The following is a 21,520-nucleotide window of genomic DNA, read 5'->3' on the forward strand; positions in this document are numbered from 1 at the left end:
TTGTTTGGCTTTCTTCAGTGTGGCAATTTTTTTGCTCTTTGCTTTTTCCAGAGACATAGGAATTCCTGACAAGAGCCTGGGAGCCTGGCTGACTAGTGTGTGCCTATCTCTTAATTGTTTCCTGCCCTCCAAATGAGGCCAGAGACTTGGGGCTGGGGGAAGGGAAATTGGAAAAAGGTAGAAACCTCACACTACTAAGGTCTTATTATTGGGGCAAGGAAAAAAACCCTGATCCTTCCCTTAAGAATTCGTGGATGTTTTTTTAATTTACTGGTAAAGAGCTAAAACTTCATGTTTTTTCTTGTGAGAGCTGAGATTCTCATGTAATTTTAGGAATTCTAGATCTGAGTTGTCAGGAATAACACTGAATATGGAAAAATTTAAACCAGTAGTGTTACGAGCTCCAGAGACCCTTGATGTTTCCCCTACTGCTCTTAAAAACAAGATGTGGTAATATCAGAATTTAACCTCTCAAGTTGTCCTTCACCCAAAGAAATTTTTCTAGTTGCAGACAGAGGTTGAAAAAACATAACCTGAGTACATACAAAGTTCTTAATTTCCGAAGGACAAATTTGACAGACCACCTATGTTACTTTATAGCTAATAATTTCAGAGGGAAACTTATGTTTTCTGAATGTCCACAATGGACAATATAGAAGCTCTTGAAAGCTGGTAGTTCCTTAATATTTGCCAACATTAGGCTCCTGAGAGGAAGGCTTCCCTGGAGTTAAAATGCATATCCTAGAAAACTGCTTCTGAAACCCAGCTAATGCCATAGTTACTGCTGTATTTGTATTATCTATACTTAAAGATTTGCAAGTTATTGCTGAGCATGGTGTCCATCTTATGAGAGCCAAACAGATGGAAGATCCATGTTGTACTCTGTTAAAGAGTGAAGTGCAGTGAAGGAGCTCCAAGGGGTCTGATGACACCCAGGGAGAACTGTGGAGGAGCCAACAGTGTCCTGGGTGTTGCAGGACAGCAGCATGTGTTTATAAGAAAAGGGCAATCCACCAAAATAAACCCAAACAGTGATGTATGAAAGCATCACCCCCTTCCCTGAATTGTGAGTTCTGCTCTGACCTCTTCATGTAGCATCTGTCCTTACAGGAGAGTGGCATACTGCAGTGCTGCAATAAAGATATGGAGTTGGTGAGTCTGTGTGGTGGAAGTGCAGTGCTGCAGTACTCACTGTGGCTCAGGCATGTGACAGCTGTGTTAGCATTGCTGTCCCCAGGCCACCTGGCCCCTGGCAAGGTGGGGTGCTGTGCCAGTACAGATGGGGTCCCCTGGGGCTCAGGCAGGTACCTCCAGCACCAGCATGGGGGCTTTGCTTAACCTATGGAGGGCTAGGCATGTATAGCATGGGAGTTTAAACCACCAACCATCTATTCCCAGAATGACGCTTTCACAGAATCATTTAGGTTGGAAAAAACCTCTGAGATCATTGAGTCCAGCCTTTGACCGAGCACCACCTTGTCAACTAGACCATGACACCTCCCTGGGCAGCCCATTCCAATGTCTAATCACTTTTTCTGTGAAGAAATTCTTCTTAATGCTCCACCTAAACCTCCCCTGATGTAACTTAAGACTATGTCCTGTCATCCTACTGTTGGTTGCCTGGGAGAAGAGGCTGACCCTCACCTGGCTACAGCCTTCTTTCAGGTAGTTGAAGAGACTGATAGCATCACTCCTGAGCCTCCTCTTCTCCAGGTTGACCAACCCCAGCTTCCTCAGCCACTCCTCATCAGACTTGTGCTCCAGACACATCACCAATGACATTGCCTTTCTCTGGACTTCTTCCTATGTTTGTCATGCTCTGGCTGTTCCTCTTAAGTAAATCAGAGACGTAAACATGGCACTTGAACCTGCTAAAGGCTATGGCCAAGTTTGCATGTGCCACAGAAAGAGCAGAGGGAAGATACTAACCTGTCACAATGTTACTGTTACTCTTCCTAAATCTGTTCTCTGTTCCTGTGGAATTGGCAGGTGGGGTGAAGCACCTCCAAACCAAACGCGTTAATTGCAATGAGTTTGACTTTGCACTTCTCTTTACTGATTCATCACAAGCCGTTCTTATGGGGTCTGTAAGCTTCCTGCAGCAGGGTTTGTGTGCATACAGTACCTGGCCCCAGGAGGTCTCCTCCCACTGGAACTACTGGCCATTGCTATAATGTAAGAGTAAATAGAAATAGCAATCAAAGCATCAGCAATAAAAGAATAAATTAGATTAACTGCAATAAAGTACTTTCATGGATGCTCAGTGATATTTTACTGGGCTCCCAGGAGTTGCATATCCTCCAAGTCCATGAAATATGTGAGAGTAAATATTAACATTTTGGTGAACACTGACATACTTGACAGTTTCAAAAGGCCAGGATCTATTTTATAATTCTCGTGAATTTCAAACAATTTCCTTTGAGCTGTTTACAGTTGAAGGAGAGAGGGAGGAGGAGGAGGAGGAGGGCAGGGAGGCAGTGTCCGTCTGGGCTGTCAGTGCAGCACCTCGCGGGAGCGCGCTGGGCAGGGGGCCGCCAGGCGGCGCCACCGGCGCGGGCCGTTGCGGGCTGCCCGCCGACAGGGGGCGCTCGATACCGCTGCTGCCGGAGCGCGGCACCGGCCTCAGCCCGGCTGCGGGACAGCGCCGGCTGCGGGACAGTGCCGGCTGCGGGACAGCGCCGGCTGAGGGACACCGCCGGCTGAGGGACAGTGCCGGATGAGGGACAGTGCCGGCTGAGGGACAGCGCCGGCTGCGGGACAGCGCAGGCTGCGGGACAGCGCCGGCTGAGGGACAGCGCCGGCTGCGGGACAGCGCCGGCTGCGGGACAGTGACGGCTGCGGGACAGTGACGGCTGCGGGACACCGCCGGCTGCGGGACAGTGCCGGCTGAGGGATAGTGCCGGCTGCGGGACAGTGCCGGCTGCGGGACAGTGCCGGCTGAGGGATAGTGCCGGCTGCGGGCCGGAGTTGCGGGACGGAGTTGCGGCGGGGCTGCTCGCAGCCCTCTGGTCTCCTGGCGGTCTGCTCCGGAGCGGTCCGCGCTGGTTTTCATGCTGCTCCGCTGCCGCTATGGCAGGGACGTGTTTGTGTGTGTGATGGCGCTCACGGGGCTGCCTGCCCCAGTGCCCGCCCGGCCCCATACCCCTCCGCCGTCGGGCAGCACGGAAGTGTCGGGGGTCTCGCAGTGAGCGTGGTTTGGGTACGACCGAATTGAGGCGGGTGTGTCAGATGCGCTAAAGACCGGTTTGGTGATGGGTACGGCTGGGGGCTGGGTCCTTGTTATAGTCATGGAATTATCGCAGGACGGTTTAAAGGCCCTTAATCCAACCCCAGCAATGAGCAGGGACAACTTCAACTACACCTGATTGCTCCGAGTCCTGTCCAGCCTTGCACTGAATGCCGTCAGGGATGGGGTGTCTGCACCTGTTTGGGGTGTTCTATAAGTGCCCTTCCTCTGAGAGTCTTGTTCCTCAGGACGAGACCGTGGCCAGTTTGTCCCCCGCTGGCACAGCCGCTGCTATGGGCCATGGCTGGAGTCGCCCCCGCAGCTCCCGGGCTGCCACAGACGAAAGAGTGAGACCGAGAGGAGGCTGGGAGACCTGCCCTGCTGCTCCGCAGCTTCTAGGGGCCTGATCCTGCTTCCACGAGAGTCCCAGAGAGTTTCTGTACCGACTCTGGCTGGGGATTGGCTCCAGTCCCACATCACCTAATCTTCTGAAGTGAGCTGTGGCTGGGCATGGCTGGGCTATAAGGCATCTGCATTTCCTTTTTCCCGGTGTGGGGTGAATGGAACAATTAGTATTTGTGCATTAAACCCTTCTGAAATAAAATCTCATGACTGCCATCTCTCTGTTTGCTATATTTGAACTGGCTGGAGGATTGTTTAAATATATCTCATGGACAGTTTACAACATGAATTATTTCCTGCCTTTGAAAAGCCATGGTTTTAAGATATCTGGCAAGTTTATTACAATGAAATGTCGCATTCTTCAAACAAGTAATCAAAAGAACAATTTTTAGCAAAGACTGGTTTCCAGAATTCACCATTCAGAAATGTTGCGGAGTGTGATCTTGGTTTAAATAAAATAAATAGAAAAAGCCTGCATGTTTGATCTTCCCAGCATTCCTGGGTGTTCCATGCAGGATTCCTACTATCTAGCTGATGTTCTAAGGGTTTTTTTTTCCCTTAGTAACCCTGCACTTGTGACCAGGCTACTACCCCAAGTTGCTCTCAGTTGGGTATTTAAGGCAGCTGTTGTGAATGTCCCCTATAAAAATGTCCAGGCCCTCTCACTTTGTAGCATATAAAATGGTTACACTGAAGACTGTGTAATATGTCTCAAAATGTTGGGGGGTGGGGTAGGAAGAATGGGTTAAACACACTTTAAAAAGTACATTTAGAATTGTGGTCCCATGTGGTGGTCGTATAAAATTTTAAGTATTGTTTTTTTCTGTGAATGAAAACATTTTTGGTGTTTTAATTTGTTCTCATCTTTTTTTTTTTCTTTTTTTTTTCTTCCCTACTCAGCTCTTGCCCCTGTTCTTTGCCTCTGGTTTTGTTGGTGAGGATATCACAGTGATGTCTGCATTCAACCTGCTGCATTTGGTGACAAAGAGCCAGCCAGTGGCCCTGCGAGCCTGTGGGCTTCCCTCAGGTTGAATGGGTGCTGCTTGTTGTGTCATGCATAATAAAGGCCCTTGTAGGAAGGGGTGTCTCTGCTGCAGGAAACAATGTGCTATGGGTTGTTCTGTTTAAATTTTCCTTTGAAGTAGAAGTTTATTTGCACTTTTTTTTTTTTTTTTTTGTAAAAGTCACTGAGTTGAGTGAGCAGTTTTATATCCGAGATTTTAAAAATCTTGGAAATGCTGACTTCCTTGTCAAAATACAGTCTCTTAATTTTGTATTTTTTTTCTCATTCTTGGCAAAATATGTGTCATTAAACTGAAAATATTTTATTTAATGCCATTCCTAATTTTAAAAGATAATATCTAAAAGAATTTCACATGTTGATTGCTATTAAATCATAGGACTTAAAAATATTTTCCAAAATATTTAGCAGTACACTTTAGTTATACTCCATGTGTTTATTTTCACATTTTTATTATAAATCAAGTATGTTATACTGAAAATCATGTACAAAAAGCATGCAGAATTTAAAACTTAATTCTTTCATTCCTCTGACAGCACATTCCTTAAGTATGTGACACTTCTCTACATAACTAAGTGGAAATATGTAATTTAATGCCCACATGCAGCTGCACTTTTCATGTAAGGCCCAGGTTTGATCATTCAGTCTGGGAAGTGTACAATAAGACCCCCATCTCCATGAACTGATTTTATCATGAAAACCTTCAACCTAAGTATTTTTTGTTTCACTTAAAAGGCGACAGTCTGTAATGTCAGCGTAAAAATGTCAGTATACAGGGTTATGTGAGAGAAAATATAAGCTGTACTGAGTTAATTTTGAACACTACTAGAAATTTTCATGTCGCCCGAATAAAAAAGATACAGTCCTGGCTGATCTGTGTTAAGCCTCAAAAATGGGCCAGCCTGGGTGTTTGTGCTACACTCACAACTGGTACGTAAGAGTGCAGAATGTGACAAGCAGTTTCTCCCAGACCTGGACTTAGCAAGCGTATGGAGGTGATGTTTTTAAGATTTTTTTTTTCAGTGACATCAGTTTTCAAGCTGATGGATTTTCCTAAAGCTTATTAGACTTTATTTGAACTAAATCTGAGTCCAATTTTTGCAGCATTTACGTTCCATTTCCCCCACATGTGCGCAAAACTCCCATTAACCTTGATAGGAACTGCAAACACATATTGAGGAAGAGAGAGAATAACCCACATTGTGTCAGCTTGACCTTGGTTTCCTGTTATATTTGCTCCTGAGCCAGATTTAAAATCCTAAAAATACAGGGTAAGCAAATTTCCTTAGCCCTCATTATGTACCTTTTGATGTGTGCTCATATTGCTTTTGTCTACCTGAACATGGGGACGCTCAGTCTTCTGGCCATTTTGTTTCCACTCTGAAAAGGAGCTGATCAGCTAGAAACACACAGATCCCACAGGAGATTTTGCTGCTCTGTACCTGCTTCCAAAGCACTGCAGTAGCTGTTTTATCAAGTTGCTTTTCTGTCATAATCCAGTAGCCACATTTTGGAATACAAAGTTAACACTACTGTTTATTCCCATCTCTTAGATCCCTAACTGTGGGACCATTAGTAGATTGAGTTGCAATGACTGACTACTTTATAGAGATATATATGGAGAGATATTTATATCTAATAAGCCCAAATTCATCTGCTAACAGTGCAATAATATACAATCACATATTTTAAGAGTAATCTAAATTCCCCAGATGCTTAAAAACTAATATAGGCTTGCTTTGCCTTTGGTTTGTTTTTTTTTTTTTTTGTCTGTGGTGTGTTTAAGGGGTTGCAAGTAAATGGCAGAGCATGTATCCAATAAAACATGGGAAGGAAATGTCGAACCAACATCTGCTTAAATGCCACAATGCCCTGTGACTTTGGCTTCTGAATACACAGAAAACACCCAAGTTCTCCTGAGTTTTTATAACATAACACTGAGCTAGTACTTTTCCCACTATCCAGTTCTGTGTGAATTGCAGTCCTGTAACCATACCACCATGCCATGTGTCCACCAGGTCTGGGACCATATGGAGCTTGGCCACCTTTTAATTCAGTGGCAAATTCAATATGGAATGAGACTTTTTATCCTTCTAGAACCCATGCTCAGAGTAAGGAAGCAAAGTGCCATCAGAGGAGTAAACTGGGCTTTCAAACAATGTTTTAAACACTATGCAGTTAAATATTTGCTGGACAAGGACTTGAATGAAAGTATTGTTTCTATGTTTGGAATGGTACCTCTATCCTTCCTGTAAGGAACAAAGTAACACAAGGCAGTATATAATTTATATTTAATGTATAGTTGTAGACCAGAAACAAGAGTGTTTTTTTTAGAATCCCCCTCCCCATTAAATTAATTAAATACTATTGGAATGCATCTTAGAATAGAGATGACCTGTCCCTTCTTTGAGCTACTATTTTGTAAGCACTTGTGAGATTCACTTGTACTGGTGAAGTGTTTTTACTTGTTCTTTTTCTGTTTATATATTAGCACCTGAAGTGTGGATCTGTTCTTCCAAATTGTATTTTTAAAATATTTTTTTTGTCTGAAGTTAGGACTAAACGTTTCAATGTGTGCACACCTAGTGCACTGTTTGCTCATAACATTTTTTGTAGACAAGATGGCAAGTCTGAGCAGGAGCAGGAGCTCCCAGTAGATGGCACTAGGCATTTGCTGTTCTGCACACCCAGGAATATATAAAAAGCTTCCCGTTTAGGAGTCATTCATTCAGAAAGCACACCCTGAGAACTTAGGAACATTTACAAGTATTTTAAGAAAAGCAAGAATACTGAGAAAAAAGCAAAATCTTTGCCCGTATGCAAACTACCTTCACATTGGTTCAGGGTTTCTTCATTGTCAGTGATGACTGCAGCTCCATTGTGTGACAGAGAAGTGTTGCTCCTTGAGCCCACTTTATTAGAGTTGAATGTTCTGAATTTCTTTGGAAATGTAGGATGCACTCAGTACCTGCCAGGATTTAATTCACAGAAATTAAGTCTTTAAAAAAAACCCCACAACAATCCCCACCAAACTTTTAGTATAAAAATTATTTCATCTGCTTTATGCGTACTAAGAAGCAACTGATACAAGTACTGATTATGCAGATTCCATGTACATATGTTTTCTGAAGCAGACCACCAAGCTATAACCTAGAATAGAAAGATAACTTATATTGCTTTGCTATGTCTTTTAATTATTATGGGTTCTCATTTCTTAAAAAGACCCTTTATTTCTTTAACACTTTGAATGTTGTGCTGCTTACATCACATTTTTTGCATGTGATAAATTGGATTTTCCTCTCCTGTAGATCAAAGAAAATTATGGTGCTTGTAAAATTAAGTAAAAGTAATGATGAAAAAATTATTGGGGTAGACTTAGGGTTGGGGTTTTTTTCCGTATAATAAAGTCCTAGGTAATATCAAATTGTTGTGTAGTGTTTAATTACTAAAATAACTACTAGTAGGAAACTGTACTTTTCTAGCATTAAACTACAATGCATCTGTATGAAGATGGTGTTGGGCATATGGTGTAAGTCTTTATTAAGTAAATATCTGTAGTATGGTTTCTCATTCTTTTACTAAATCTTTGTTAATTCTAACATAATGTCTTTTCATAAAATTGAAATTAATAGTGAACAAAAAATTACTGGGTCTCACAACTGGATTTTTAGCAGTAATCTGTTAACAAAAAGAATTACTTTTAGGAGCAGATCTTGAAAACATTTGCATACATGAATTATTTGTATGCATTTGTTCCTCCGAACTCTCAAACTGCTCATGTAAATGAAATATGTGTGTGCATACTGCTTGCCAGCTATGGCTTTAACAACTAAAGTCTAGTAAAGACTTTAGTCTTGTGGATTCAAAGTACAGTAGTTGCTGTCAAACTTTGTGTGACTTGAGTATGACTAAACATTTCATATTGTCTGTTTCTATGTTTAGAGATATAATTTCTATAATGTATATTGTAACTTCCCCATAGTTTTCCGTAATGTGTATCACCAGAGATGTACTACTCCAGAAGTGTGCTCACATGGTCCAAAAGAAAATAAAAGTAAGACTGATATTGTATAGCATAAACCATCCATACACCTATGGTTAATTGCCTGTCAATGTTTTCATTATACATTCATATTTTCTGGGGTTTATATCTTGAACATAAAAGTTTGCTCTGGGTTTAAGTATGCTATACGAGGTCTCAGATGAATGTATTTGTTCCTCAGAACTGGCTGGGGGGCAAAAATTAAAATTCATTTGTATCCAGCTAAATTCTAAAAAATGCAAATATCAATTTGGATCAAAAATAGATTTCTAAATTTAGAACACAGTCTTACAAATACCTAGTTTACTGCCTTCCAGCAGTTATGAGGAAGACTGTTGAAAAGAGTGGAAAATATTCACTGTGTGATCTCAATAGTAAATAGTGTGTGAAACCATTCATGTATCATTATTATATAAATGTCTGTGTATATGTTTGCCTTTTAGTCATGTGATAGTAGAACACTACATTATCATAATAGAGCATAACATTATAATATTTTTGGAATGGCTTTAAAATGAGTTTAAAATTACATATAACTGTCTTAATGGGAGTACATTTGATGTTGTAGTGTGTTTACAAATGTTCCTTTTGTACAATAATATTCAGTCTGGAATGCCTTACTTAATACATTTTAAGATGAAATTTATTAGTAGATATCTCTTTTGGTGTAGTACTCTTAAAAACGTCTAATACTTGCCAAACCTGGGATCATAAAGAAGACAAGAAGCCCTCTGTTACGTTCCTTAGAGTTTGTACTCTTTTTTTCGCTTTTTTAAAATCTTTATTCTGGTGATTTTTTACTCTTCCTCATCTGCTCAGGAGACAGATGGTGCTTGTCCCTGGCCCACCTGGGTGGAGGCTCCTCAGTGATTCTTGCACTGAGAAGCACTGGGATGATGAGACATTTCTTGTGCTCCCAGATCATGCACAAAGACAGTCCCTTAATGTGTACCCTGATTAATCTTTTAAGGTTGTTTTCATTCCCTTCCTGCTCTCATAAAGGATCCACCACAAACCATTTCCACCCTTCTTGCAGGAATGTTTTAATTCTGGGAGTTAATAAATTTCCTGTGTTCCATTCCTGAGCCTTCTGCAGCTCAGGCTTAGTGTATTTTCTGCTTGGTTGGGTATGGAAAAGATGAATTTTCGGGGTGTTTCTGGGTTTTAAAGTTTCTCATGAAAAGTATCTTTTTTTAGTTATTGGAGTGTCTTACAGGAGGACTAAGAAGTCCTTTAAGGACTGCCTTCACTTTTTCCCCTTCAATTAAAAGAAACTCCTGGCTTTGTCTTTTCTCTGAGGAGTATGTGATGTGAAGGAGAGATGACAGCACACAGAAAGAAAGGAGATTTTCTATATTGCTGAGCTGAGGGAGGACAAGCAAGAAAATGTGCAAGAAGTGAATGTGAGCCCTAAAGCCAGTAAAAGTGTGTTGGAAAACAATGCAGGAGATGGTCACTTAGGGAATTTATTAGCTTGGAATTTAATGGAACCTTGAATGGGTCTAGAGTGTGGACTGGGAATCAGGCACTAGAGGCTCCAACATTACCATACCTTAGTTGCTAGGTTAACCATAGGTTGCTACAGCACAGATCATGATCTGGGGATAAATGAGTAGAGACAAGTTGTGCCCCAGAGAATGCTAAGAAGGGGAAATTGTTCGTAGTTACAAGCTAAATATGTATCTCAGTTTGTGATTTCCTTCAAAAGAAGGTGTGCTGGGTAGGGATGCATGGCTAGGGTACAAAGGTGCCCTCTGCTCTGTCTGGAGAAGAGGTTCTTGTGGAACAGGAGGTGCTGGCAGGCCAGGTCTGGTGCTGGCAGCTTTGTGCACTGTGGGTAAGAACTCCCTCATCAATGCTCTGGCCCAGGTCAGGGAGTCCCAAGGACAGCAGAGCAGGGAAAGTTTTCACCAAATCCTCTTAAAGCCCTTTTACAGGGCTTGACCCCATCTTCTTGACCCATAAGGCATGGCTGAATTTTAACTAAACATAAGGAATTCCAGAAGGCCCATTAGGGAATTAAGTTGGCAGTTACAGCCCTTTTTGACTGTTCCTCTACCTTTAGTCCTGAAGCAGATTGAGAGGGGAGTGGGCTGCAGTGTTTTCTGTGGTGTCATAGCAGAGCATGAACTAGAGCAGAGTGTCCCAGCAGTTCCTGTCTTCATGCTAGGTATGTCCCTCAGTGCTTGGAGAAGTGGGATGAAAGGCCACAGAGCAGGCAGTGCTTTTGCAAAAGTGTTCCTTAGCCTCCACAGGTGGAGACAGATCAAGTTTTTCAGGGGGTTAGACTGGGCTGTTACAGAGAATTGGAGGAGAGGAAAGACCTTCCCCCAGCTCTCTCCTTTCCTCCACCCCCATCCCAAGTACAGATTGCGGCACCTTAAGTCTTGAAATCCAGTGCTCATTTCACAGGCCACACATCACTATTGTGGAGGAAGCAGCAGGAGGATTTAGCAACAGCCTGAATGCCAAAATAAGCTACACACCACTGCTGGAAAATGCTGACTTTTTAATTGTTTCTGCTGCAGGGTTAAACCTTTATTAAAGCTGTGTGGATAAACTTATTTTGATGACTTACTGAAATATTTTAAATGCAAAAGGTAGCATAAAGCACTCTTACTAAATTCACCTTGATCCCACTGTTAATAAAATGCTTTTCCATATGTTGGGCACCCTTTTATTGATTCTGTCAGAAATCTACTGACCAGATAAAGAGTGCTCAGTGTCTCTGTCTTTCTTGTTTTTAATTTAAACAAATGTAGTGCCAGTGAAAGGTGCTAGGATAATATCAGCAAAACAAAAGTCTCTTTACTGTTGGCCAGAGAGGAAGAGAAATCCATCATTATAAATATTCCCCCCTCCACAGCTGTACCAATAGATCTTGATCTTGTCTTGCCTGGTTTGCATCCAAGAGTAAGGCAAATAGGTCAGCTGGCCTGTGCACTCTGTCTTTGGCCATCTCAGCAGAAATGATAACAAATGTGGCAGTTTATAACATAATGAGCTTTTGCTCCACTTAATTGAAGGTTCTTCTATTCACCAACCTCTGCTGAGCAGCCACATGCTGTTGTTACTGCAACAGTAGTGAAGATGACAGCTCAAAAAGCTGCAGAGGAAGCTGCCTTCATCTCCACCAGCTAATGCAGGCTAGTGGTGGACTCCTCTCAGTCGTTATAATTTGGAAAGGTTGTGAGAACAAGATTGTGTCTGGTAGTGACATTTATTTCATTAATGTCAGACATGGAAGTAAAGTAGACATGCCTGGAGAGGACAAAAGGAGCTGATTTTCTTTCCCCCTTTCCCACTAAGCAAAACACTTCAGTCTTTTGTTAAATGTTTTTTACATTCACAGGGAGGAGAGGCAGCTTCAGATTTCTTTTCCAGGGAATGACTCTTTGGCTTGCATGGCTACCTAAGTGTAACTTGCTGCAAGCAGGTTTGCAGACCTGTGGAAACAACAGATGCTGCCTATATGGGCCTGCCTGCTGGGATCCCAGTACCACTTTCTGTGGAGAGAAAACAAGTGCATAGAGATGCATTAGCTGGCAGTTTGGAGGTTTTATTTCTTTTTTTCTTTAATTTTTTTTATTAAACAAGAGCTGTGCTGATGACCAGGTGGGAAAAAAATGTGACAGCTCTGTTACTTGATTGTATGGGAAGTTTGCAAATTTGCAGAGAAGGAGCTTGCCCTTCCCTAGTGACCATCTGACCCTCCTGGTGTTAAGCAAATAATTTTTTTTTACGACAGTTAGTTTTTGGGTGGTGTTCTTTCAAGATAGAACCTGGAATTTGACCCAAAATTCAAACTGCTGTTCTGGTACCTGGCTTTTGGATTTTCAACGCACAATATAGTGGAAATGGTCTTCGCTCCATTACTTCTAATGCTTGCATGAAACTGCAAATGGTATTTCAACAGCAGGTGGGAGTTAGCTACCTACAGCAAGAAAGCAAAGGAACCACAGATCTGTTTTTCAATGTGTAAAACATTTACGGGAGTTTTTTAATGATGAAGTTTGAATTTTACTTAAACCTGACCTCCAAACATTTCAGAGGAAGTTCTGAAACAGAAGTTTCAGTTTCTTTTGCAACATTTATCCTAGTCACCAGTGGGCTAAGGTAATTTGAAATGGCTTGTGAGGGGATTATAAAAAGAACTATCATGTCAAATACAGGTTTTATAAAACTGTGTTTTCCAAATACAAGCAAATAGAACTGTTTGCAATGTAACCGTTCTCAAGCGTTGTTCTTCTTTAAACTAGATGGCAGTTCCTGGCTTGTTTGCAGTGAGAGAACACTGCAGCATTCTCCCGAGGCTGTAGACTAGAGGCTGCAGAGAAGAAATTAAACAGAAATTAAAATATGTGAGAGAGAGTTGTGAGTTTGCCTTTTCTTAATCAGACAGTGAGGCAAAACTGGCAACAAGAGGCATAAACTGTGAAATGAAAACTGAAGTAAAAAGGAATTTGAGATTCCACTTTTAAAAATACTAAGTGTTAGCAATAATATATGTAAGGGTATTTATTTAAAGAAATGTATGCAAATATTTTTAACTTTGTGGAATTCCTCTTAATATCAGTTTGAGGTAATTTACCATCAATCTACCAAGGTCTGACTCGCTTATAATGGGACAGACTTTGGTAAGCAAAAAGATGTATACTTAGAGCCAGATCCTGTAGTCTCATGTACAGTCATAGACCCTTAAGTAGCTATGCATATTTTCAATGATCTGCCTACACAGGTCACATTGCAGGATTGGGGCTGGGGTGGGATATGAAAAATAAAAGGTACTGTAAGGTCCCTAAAAAACTGCTTGGTTATATTAAAATAAATAGTACTGAAAACTAGAAGCCCGATTTATTATATGGCTGTGCTCTGCTGGAACATTTGATCTTGCTGTATTTAGTTCAGGAAGTCTAAGTGGTATGTGCTCAGTGCATGACCATAATATCCATTAATGCTAGTGGAATATGAGCATAGATAGAAGAGGGAAAATGGATGTTGTGTCTTCCATGCAGTTGAAATATTGAGTTAATTTCAGTGATAGGAAGCAACAAAACGCAAGAAAAAAATGTTGAAAGTGGTTCAAAAGAGTGTTTGATATAGGAAAGCTATCAGGCAAAATGCCACCACATTTCAGGGCATATCAGACACTAATCACCAACCTCTGGTGTGTTGGAACAGGTGAGGGGCTGAGTTGAGGAGTAATGGTCTGCTAACTTGTGTCCATCTGTCTGAACATATCTTGTTGCTGGTTTTCTTGTGATTGCTTATAAGGAAAGAATGTTATGAACCACAGGTTTGAAAAGTCAGTTAGAACTTATATGTGAGGTGAGATGCTTAATGTCTTCATTATCAGGTCAACACTCAGAAAATACTTTCTGTTCACTTAATTTGTACAGCAGACTTCAGAGCTGAACTCTGAAATGCCCATAGTCTGCAGGTGAATAGTAAATGGCAGCATGCCCTCCCTCGCTTTTCAGAAAAAAAATTCCTAAACACAAGAATACTGTGAAGTCTCCAAGAAGGGTTTCTGTTGATGTTTGTTTCACCCTCCTCAGGTTTTTTTTTGGTTTGTTTGGTTGGCTTTTTTTTCCATTAAGATTTGTGAGGCTGGTCTTTTCCTCACAAAACCTTCCATCCTGCTCCAGGATCATAAGTGCCTTTAGCACTGCTGTAGCTGTTGCCAGAGGGCTGAAGGAGCTGCCTGAACAGTGCTTTTCTTAGGAGTGCCAACCCCAAAGAAGGCACCATGGGGTGCTGATTAGAGAGATTTAATCTGGCCTCCAATATTGCAGTGGATCAAAGGCGATTTTGTCTGTCTTTGCAGGCAGTTCACCTCTTAACAGCTGCATCTAACTGGAGTTCAGAACATAGCTGGCCTGGGCTTTTGTAAAAGTCATTGCTGAGAGCACCATCTCCAAGGAACAAGGGTGCCAATATAGATCCTATGAATCCAGGCTCTCTTATTCTCATGCAGCATTTAAATTAGCCTCACCTTTAATCAGTAACCACACTGACAAAATGCTGTTTGTAGAACTGATGACCTTTTCTCTCATTTGCCTTAAACTGTGTGATTTGCCAGTGAACTCTGAGCCTGCCTTTATGGCTGAGCTGCTGAAGCATTTTGTTGCCTGTATGTACCCTTTCCAGAGCCCAAACCTCACCCCTCCTCTATGGAGAATCAGATGGAGGAAGGTGGTCAGCCTGCCCATTTATTCTCTAGTTTAATAATTAGCTCAATAACAGCTCCATTACTAGTGGCAGTTTTTCTTATATTGGAAATCTTTGTGTAGCTTTATGTTGTCCCCTCCCAGGATACAAACAGTTGCATTGAATGTGACAGTCATCTCATGTCATTAAGGAACAGCTGCAAAACCAGAAGGAAACACTCTTTTACCAAAAATTATGCACTTTTGTCCCTCTTGCATGTAATTTTTTTCCTAACTGAAGGAATGTATTTCTAGAATCTCATCTAGTATTTTCTAGGATTAATTGCATTTTTATATAAGCTTGTAGGCTATCCCTATTTCAGATAAAATACCCCTATATCCTCTGCAGTCAGGGATGAGTCTTGCTTTACCTCCTTGCCTCCACAGCAATAGGGAAATAGTGTGATCCATTTACTGAGCTATCTGTTTGTTGCCAGCAGTTAAATAGTAAGTACAATTAATTTAATAGGGCCACATTTGAATGCTGAAGGCTGAACCAAGAGATTTTCTTTATAATTTGTAGTGCAACTTTTTTTTGATCAATACTCAAATTACAAACTTGAAGAATCCCTTATTGGGGTCGGTTGCATTTTACCTCAGTGTAGTTTGGCAGAATTCCCCTGCAGACATAAACAATTGTTTATATTTTAAAACGTACGGTTAATTATTAAAACAAGGCATACAAAAGATCTTTTTTTAACACACTTCCTACTTCTGATCATTGTCGTGCATCATGTGGCATCTAGAAATTTTCTTATGCATATAGTAAACCCACAGATTGGAGAACATTAAATTTGTAAATAAGATGAAAAATTATTTAAGGAATGTAAAGGGGGAATACTGACCATTTTAAAAATCAGTCAGTATTTTCTCTTTTTTCAAAGTGAAGTTATGCTTAGTTTGCCTTTTTGCAGCAGCAGCAGCAGTTGAGGAGCAAATAGAATTTATTTTTTAAAATTATGGCAGATATTTTAAAAATTGAAGAGATGTTGGTTTGTAAGATTCTTTGTTGCTCTCTAGACTACTTTTTAAACTGAAATTGTAGAGAAAAGACTGTCTCTCAAACAGTTTCTTTCTGAGCTGCGTAATGCAAGATAACAATAGCTATTTATATAATGCATATGCTTCTTTTCCCTGTTAGCTATACTTTGAAAGACTTATTAGTCCTAGAGTCCTGCACGTTTGGAGAATAAAAACCTCCAAAGTTTGACATCCTTAAATAAGCAACCAAATGTTATAAAGAACAAACCTCACTTACAGTTAGAAAACAATATTTACATTTAAGGTTGAAAAGCCAGGATGTAGGAAAATTTTGCTAATTTGGAAGGTGACCTTTAAGTGCACCAAAACCAAATAGTTTGTAAGCTATGGCACAGGGCACATTCCTGCAAAATTTGTGTGAATACTGCTTTAGTGGTTCTTGAAAGACAAACAAAGAGACCTGGAATGAAATCTTTATCCCTCTCCCAAATAAGATTGAAGCTAACAAAGGCATACAGCAGCGCTCTTTCAAAGCTTGCCATTAAAACGAAGACTCTGCAGCACAGCTAATGAGATGGGTCAGAGTGGAAAACAATCTGTTTTTAAGAATGTTTAGATCAAAAGTAATTTCTAATCTATGAAATAAAGTCGCTTTTCAATACTTTTCTTTCACTAGTAAAGCTTTTTATGTTTGCACTATTTACTTCAATCAGATGTTTTCAATTTTACTTTTTTCTTCCTGAAAATACTTCCTAGGGTTAGTTGGTAGTGACCAACAGCATTATTCTTTTCTCTCTCCCCTATTCACCCACCCCCACACATTAAAAAATTGAGAAAAGAAGAGGGGGAGGAAGAAAGAAACATCTTTTCTTAAATGATTTGCAAGCATCTGTGCTCTAAGCTACTTTTTATGAACGCTCCTTAGTAATGACTCAAGGTAAAAAAGCAGAAAAGCATCCAATGTTAGGAAATTGCAATCCAATACCATGTAATTTAAACCTGCCATTGCCTCTCCTGTACTAAATGACATACAGATGGGTAGCTCTGTTGCCTCTACTTTGGGAACACAATTGGTCTTTTTATGAGTGTATATACATTTCTAGCAAAAAATATTTTGGTCAGGAGTGTTTATTTCTTATTGCACCATATTTTAATTACTGTCATAATTAGAGTGCTTTTTCCCTGCTGTATTTTGTCAGCTAGTTTTTGCCAATGCTTATCAAAGTTACCTGAATATTTTGCAATTTATGTTATTACTTTGGGAATTTTCATTCCCAGAAGTAACTTTATTGTTGTTTTTTGCTTTCACAGTGTGGATTTTTGCACTATGCAAATGTCTATTTTTTACAGTAATCCTTATGTACTCCTTGGATTTTCTGTGTGAACTAAGCAAAGTGTTAAGATTAGATTTTCAGAGGAGGGTAATTTCAACAGCAACCCTCCTTTGCAACAAATTTTCCAACAAGTTGAACCTTGTACAGCTTTGTGCATAAAGAAATTACTTACTCCTTAGGACTCCTATTCTAGTGCTTCGACAGTGAAAAAAGAAAAAGGCTACTTTTTTAACAGGGAAAAGGTTGAGGATGCAACTAGAAATTAAATAAACTTTACTGTAATTCTGAAGGTTAGAATTGTTTTTCAGCTACTTTTAAGGGTACTGAAATTGCCAGATGTTGTGGCTAAACATCATATGCCCATTACCATAAGTCTCCAATATAGATGTCTTGTAAAGAATGTTTCAGCTGTAGTTGGGATTTTTGCAGATCTTTTTTTAATGGTCAAAAAACGTTACTTTCTTGTGAATGATTGTGTGCGCAACAGTTTAGTGTATAACACACCAAAGGGCTTTGGCTGTAGCACATTGTCACTGCTCCAGTGGAATCACCTGGCTCTCCATAAAAATTCTTTTCTATACTTATATTTGAATAAATAATCAGCTGCAGTTCAGCTGAGCCATTCTTTGTGCATTAGGGACCAGCCTGGTCATTGACAAGTGAATGCAGAAGCTATACTGTGGCTGTCTGCCAAAGCAATTATTCAGGATTTAAGCTAAAAAGGCTCCTTCTCCCATATCCTCTCCTTTTGCAGGGTCATGTAGGGATAAAAAGGACTGTAAGGTGGTCTTTTCCCAGGAAGAGCTGAGGAAGCGGCTGACACCCCTGCAGTACCATGTCACTCAGGAGAAGGGGACTGAAAGGTAAGGCAGGATGAAAGAAACTCAGATCTAAAAACACAGGCATCTTTCTTTTCCACCCCTCCTCTTACTGCTGTTTCCTCACCTTCCCTACCAAGTTTTGTTGGTTGTTTTCTTCTTCTTCCAGGATTTCTACACTTGTTTACTAACCCCTACAAATTAACACTACTGCAAAGACAAGCATCTGCAACAGGGGGGCCAGGGCCAAGGGTCTTGTGTGACTTTTTCTTTTAATGAATACTGCATGTCTTATAAAGTCACCAGGCTCATAGTTAGAGTCTGTTTTTAGTTTACTACAAAACGTGTGGAAGTAATAGTGGTTTAGGTACACTTTTTTTGGAAGACATCGCAGTAAGCAGAACCACGAGGGAAATGGCTCTGTGCCAGGAGGCTGGAGTTTTGAAGGTGGCCATTGTAAGTACAGACGTTTTGGCTGCAGAAAGAAGGTAGCATAATTTAGTTCTTTTCCACCCCACTCCAATTTCTTTTTGAAGCACATGTGGAGAAGGTATTTATTGGCTCATTTGTGGTTGGAATGTCAAAAATTTTCAATAACTGCCCTCACATGGCTTTAGTCGCTGGAACCCAGCCTTAAGTCCTGGAGGGGAAAAAAAAAAGGACAGACTTCCAAGATTGTTTTTAGTGAATAAAGTCTCTCTCTCTCTCAGCTGATTCCAGCCAAAGGTAACTTGCCAAGGCCCAGCCATTTTTTGTTGTCTAATTTATACCACTGAGCTTGGCGCAAGGCCCTGGCTTTACCTCTGCTCTAAACGTACTAATGATGTAACTGCTTGTTTTCATTCATGAGCTGAAAGGACTCCCTGCTGCACGTGGGGTCCTGGTTAATAGGCAAACCTTTTCCTGACAGCGCTGAATTTCGTGGCTGAACGTGCCAGAGAGGCTGGTGGGGACAGTCCCCCTCCCCACCCCAGCCCTCTCCGTCCTGCCACAGCCCTGGCAGGGCAGGGAGATGGTTGCCTTTGCTGGGAGACCTGCCTTGCCTTCCCCCCAGCCCTCCGTGCTCCTGTGTACGGGACCAACAACGTGATTTAATGCACACAAACAATCGGAGATTAGGTCATTCTCAAAAATCCTGTTTATAAAAAAAAATTGGACCTCATAAAAAGGGTGAAAGGATAATAAAAACAAGCTGCTGAGCACATAGGCTTTTTGTTGGGCTAGCGCAGCTGATTCGTATTAGGTGAATGACCTCCTAGCCTTTTAGATTGTTAACTTAGAAAAATATTCCCTTAAAGCTGGAATATTGCTTTTCAACTGAAAATATAAGGCGCGCACAGCTTGAAATCCTGGACCAATTATTTCATTTTCAGCTACAATGTCTGTGCCGCCCGGGCAGCCAGCGTTGGCCTGACCCAGTGCCACGGCTCTGCAGCGCCTCACACCTCGCTCCACTGCAGCCGCCGAGCCCTGCACGCGGCCCAGACGTGGACACAGCGAGGTGTGGCAGGTTGAGCTATGTGCCAAACAATCTGTGTTTACAAAAAGTTGACATTTCACTTGCCAGATAGGGGAAGACTTCTGTTTTATCCTTTTTGGTTTTGTTGTTGTTCCAGCCTTTGAACTGTGGGACAATTTGCTTCCTTTTGCATGATGTCTAACATCCGAGGCACACTAACGAGGACATTCCCCTTTTCCTGTGCCTGCTTTATTTGCTACCTTTAATAAAAAACAGCTGCCAACTTAGAAATCGTGGCTTTTTCTATAACATTTTTCTAAAGACTCAGAGACTTTAAAAATTAAAAAAAAGGAATTCCTTTATTTAATTTTAAAATGTGGTGTTGTTGTTTTCCCAGTGCCTTTGAGGGGGAGTACACACACCATAAAGCTCAAGGAATATACAAATGTGTTGTTTGTGGAACTCCTTTATTCAAGTGAGTATGCTAAATATAGTTTTGAGATTTTTGTCTCTTAGGTTATGTATAATCTTGTATATATTTCATACATAATTGTATAAGGTCATTTCATAAAATCACAGAATGGTGAAGTCATTCCACCTTTTAAAGAATACAAGAGAAGCAATGTAAATAATGCTGTAGTAAAATTAATCTTATAGCAAATATAAAAAATTAGGATAAATAAGATAGGAAGATGACATTCAGGTAAAAGAGGAAGTATGACAGGAAAAAAAATTAGTAATTTAATTTTTTTTCTATATGCAGCTCTGCCAAGTAATTGTAACAGTCTTTCATTGAGTCAACCGATACTGAGGTTTGACTGTTAGAATTACTTCCAGGTAGCTTTAAGAGATACCAAGTGGCAATGCTGAATTTTGCATACAGCATTTTAGCTGATGATGGAAAAAATAGTAGATGCATTTTTCTTAGAATTCAAGCAGTTAAGAAAACAAAACTGTGTAAAATTTCATTACTTATTGAATTTCCATTCATCCAAATTAGCACACATGGAGAGCTGGTTTAAAAATACTCTTTAGAAGTACTGTGGGAATTATAGCCCTAAATTTGATGCTAGAAGCAGTGCTGATTGAATTCCCTTGATCCCTGCATTGTTCTGCACAGATTCAGTTGTTGTTTATGTGCTTTTTCTTATTTCTGGCTGCTTGTGTTCATTCCAATAAAGAATTTAATATTTTTTCTTTTTTTCCCCCCCTCAGTTCTCCCTAACTTAGTCCCTTGCACTTAAAGGGGTACCTTTACAAGAACATGAAGCAGGATGGTCAGGATAGCACTAATAGTACAGAATATTGTGCCAGTAATAGGTTAAAGGAAAATACAATTGATGTAGTTCTAGAATCACCAGATGTGGTAGTGATAGTTGTCCTCAGGAGATGTCTGTAAAATGAAAGAAACACCTCATCTCTGTAATGTTTGATTCCTCTGTCAGAAGGGTTACCTGCAGAAACTGGTAATAATGTGAATCTTTTGGGTTGAAAATCTGATGGTTACAGACACAGCCAAGACAATAGTCTCGTGTCATATGTTACTATGGTCCTTGGCTTGCGGGTGCAAAGTGGGGATCCAAACTCTCCATAACTCATTTTTCTACTCCGCTGCTTAGACATTCCACCGCTTACTATAGCCAAATCTTTTGCAGGGAGATCCTGGCTCTGTTGAAGCAAAGTCATATTTAGCAATTGAATACAATGGAGTCAGGATTTCACCTTCTACCTTCAAGACTGGCTTCCTCTCTATTATCTGATGGAGAAAGAGTAGGGTTTTTTTGTGGGGTGACTTTTGGATAGCAGTAGTATACATAAATTAATGTGAACTGGTTTCCAGTTGCCTTCAAAATAGTTTTATGATGGGAAAAAAATGCAATATGAGACTTATCTGTGATTATCTCAAGTGTACAGTTTGCTCTGGCATAGTCTTGAGTTAATGAGTTGGATTTCTCTTTTTAAAATGAGCTATATGGAAATGTCTCTGTTTTCAGATCCTTTTTGATACTCCTGTGGGTTTTATGGGAG

At 40.6% G+C, this 21,520-nt stretch overlaps 1 protein-coding gene across 2 annotated transcripts in view; it reads left to right on the forward strand.

Annotated features, from left to right (window-relative positions):
- The window catches only part of MSRB3 (methionine sulfoxide reductase B3), an 82,665-nt gene that overhangs the window by 17,943 nt on the left and 43,202 nt on the right, over nucleotides 1-21,520 (forward strand). The window contains exons 2-5 of one of the 2 annotated variants that reach the window (XM_054514974.1): nucleotides 4,529-4,655; nucleotides 8,632-8,703; nucleotides 17,970-18,078; nucleotides 19,890-19,967. In XM_054514974.1, the coding sequence (XP_054370949.1) occupies nucleotides 4,580-4,655; nucleotides 8,632-8,703; nucleotides 17,970-18,078; nucleotides 19,890-19,967 (335 nt within the window). In that variant the 5' untranslated portion in view covers nucleotides 4,529-4,579. The remainder of the gene's footprint in view (nucleotides 1-4,528; nucleotides 4,656-8,631; nucleotides 8,704-17,969; nucleotides 18,079-19,889; nucleotides 19,968-21,520) is intronic. The other variant, XM_036401470.2, reaches the window with a different exon arrangement.

Source organism: Molothrus ater, chromosome 5, assembly GCF_012460135.2.
Source record: "Molothrus ater isolate BHLD 08-10-18 breed brown headed cowbird chromosome 5, BPBGC_Mater_1.1, whole genome shotgun sequence".
NCBI lineage: Eukaryota > Metazoa > Chordata > Aves > Passeriformes > Icteridae > Molothrus > Molothrus ater.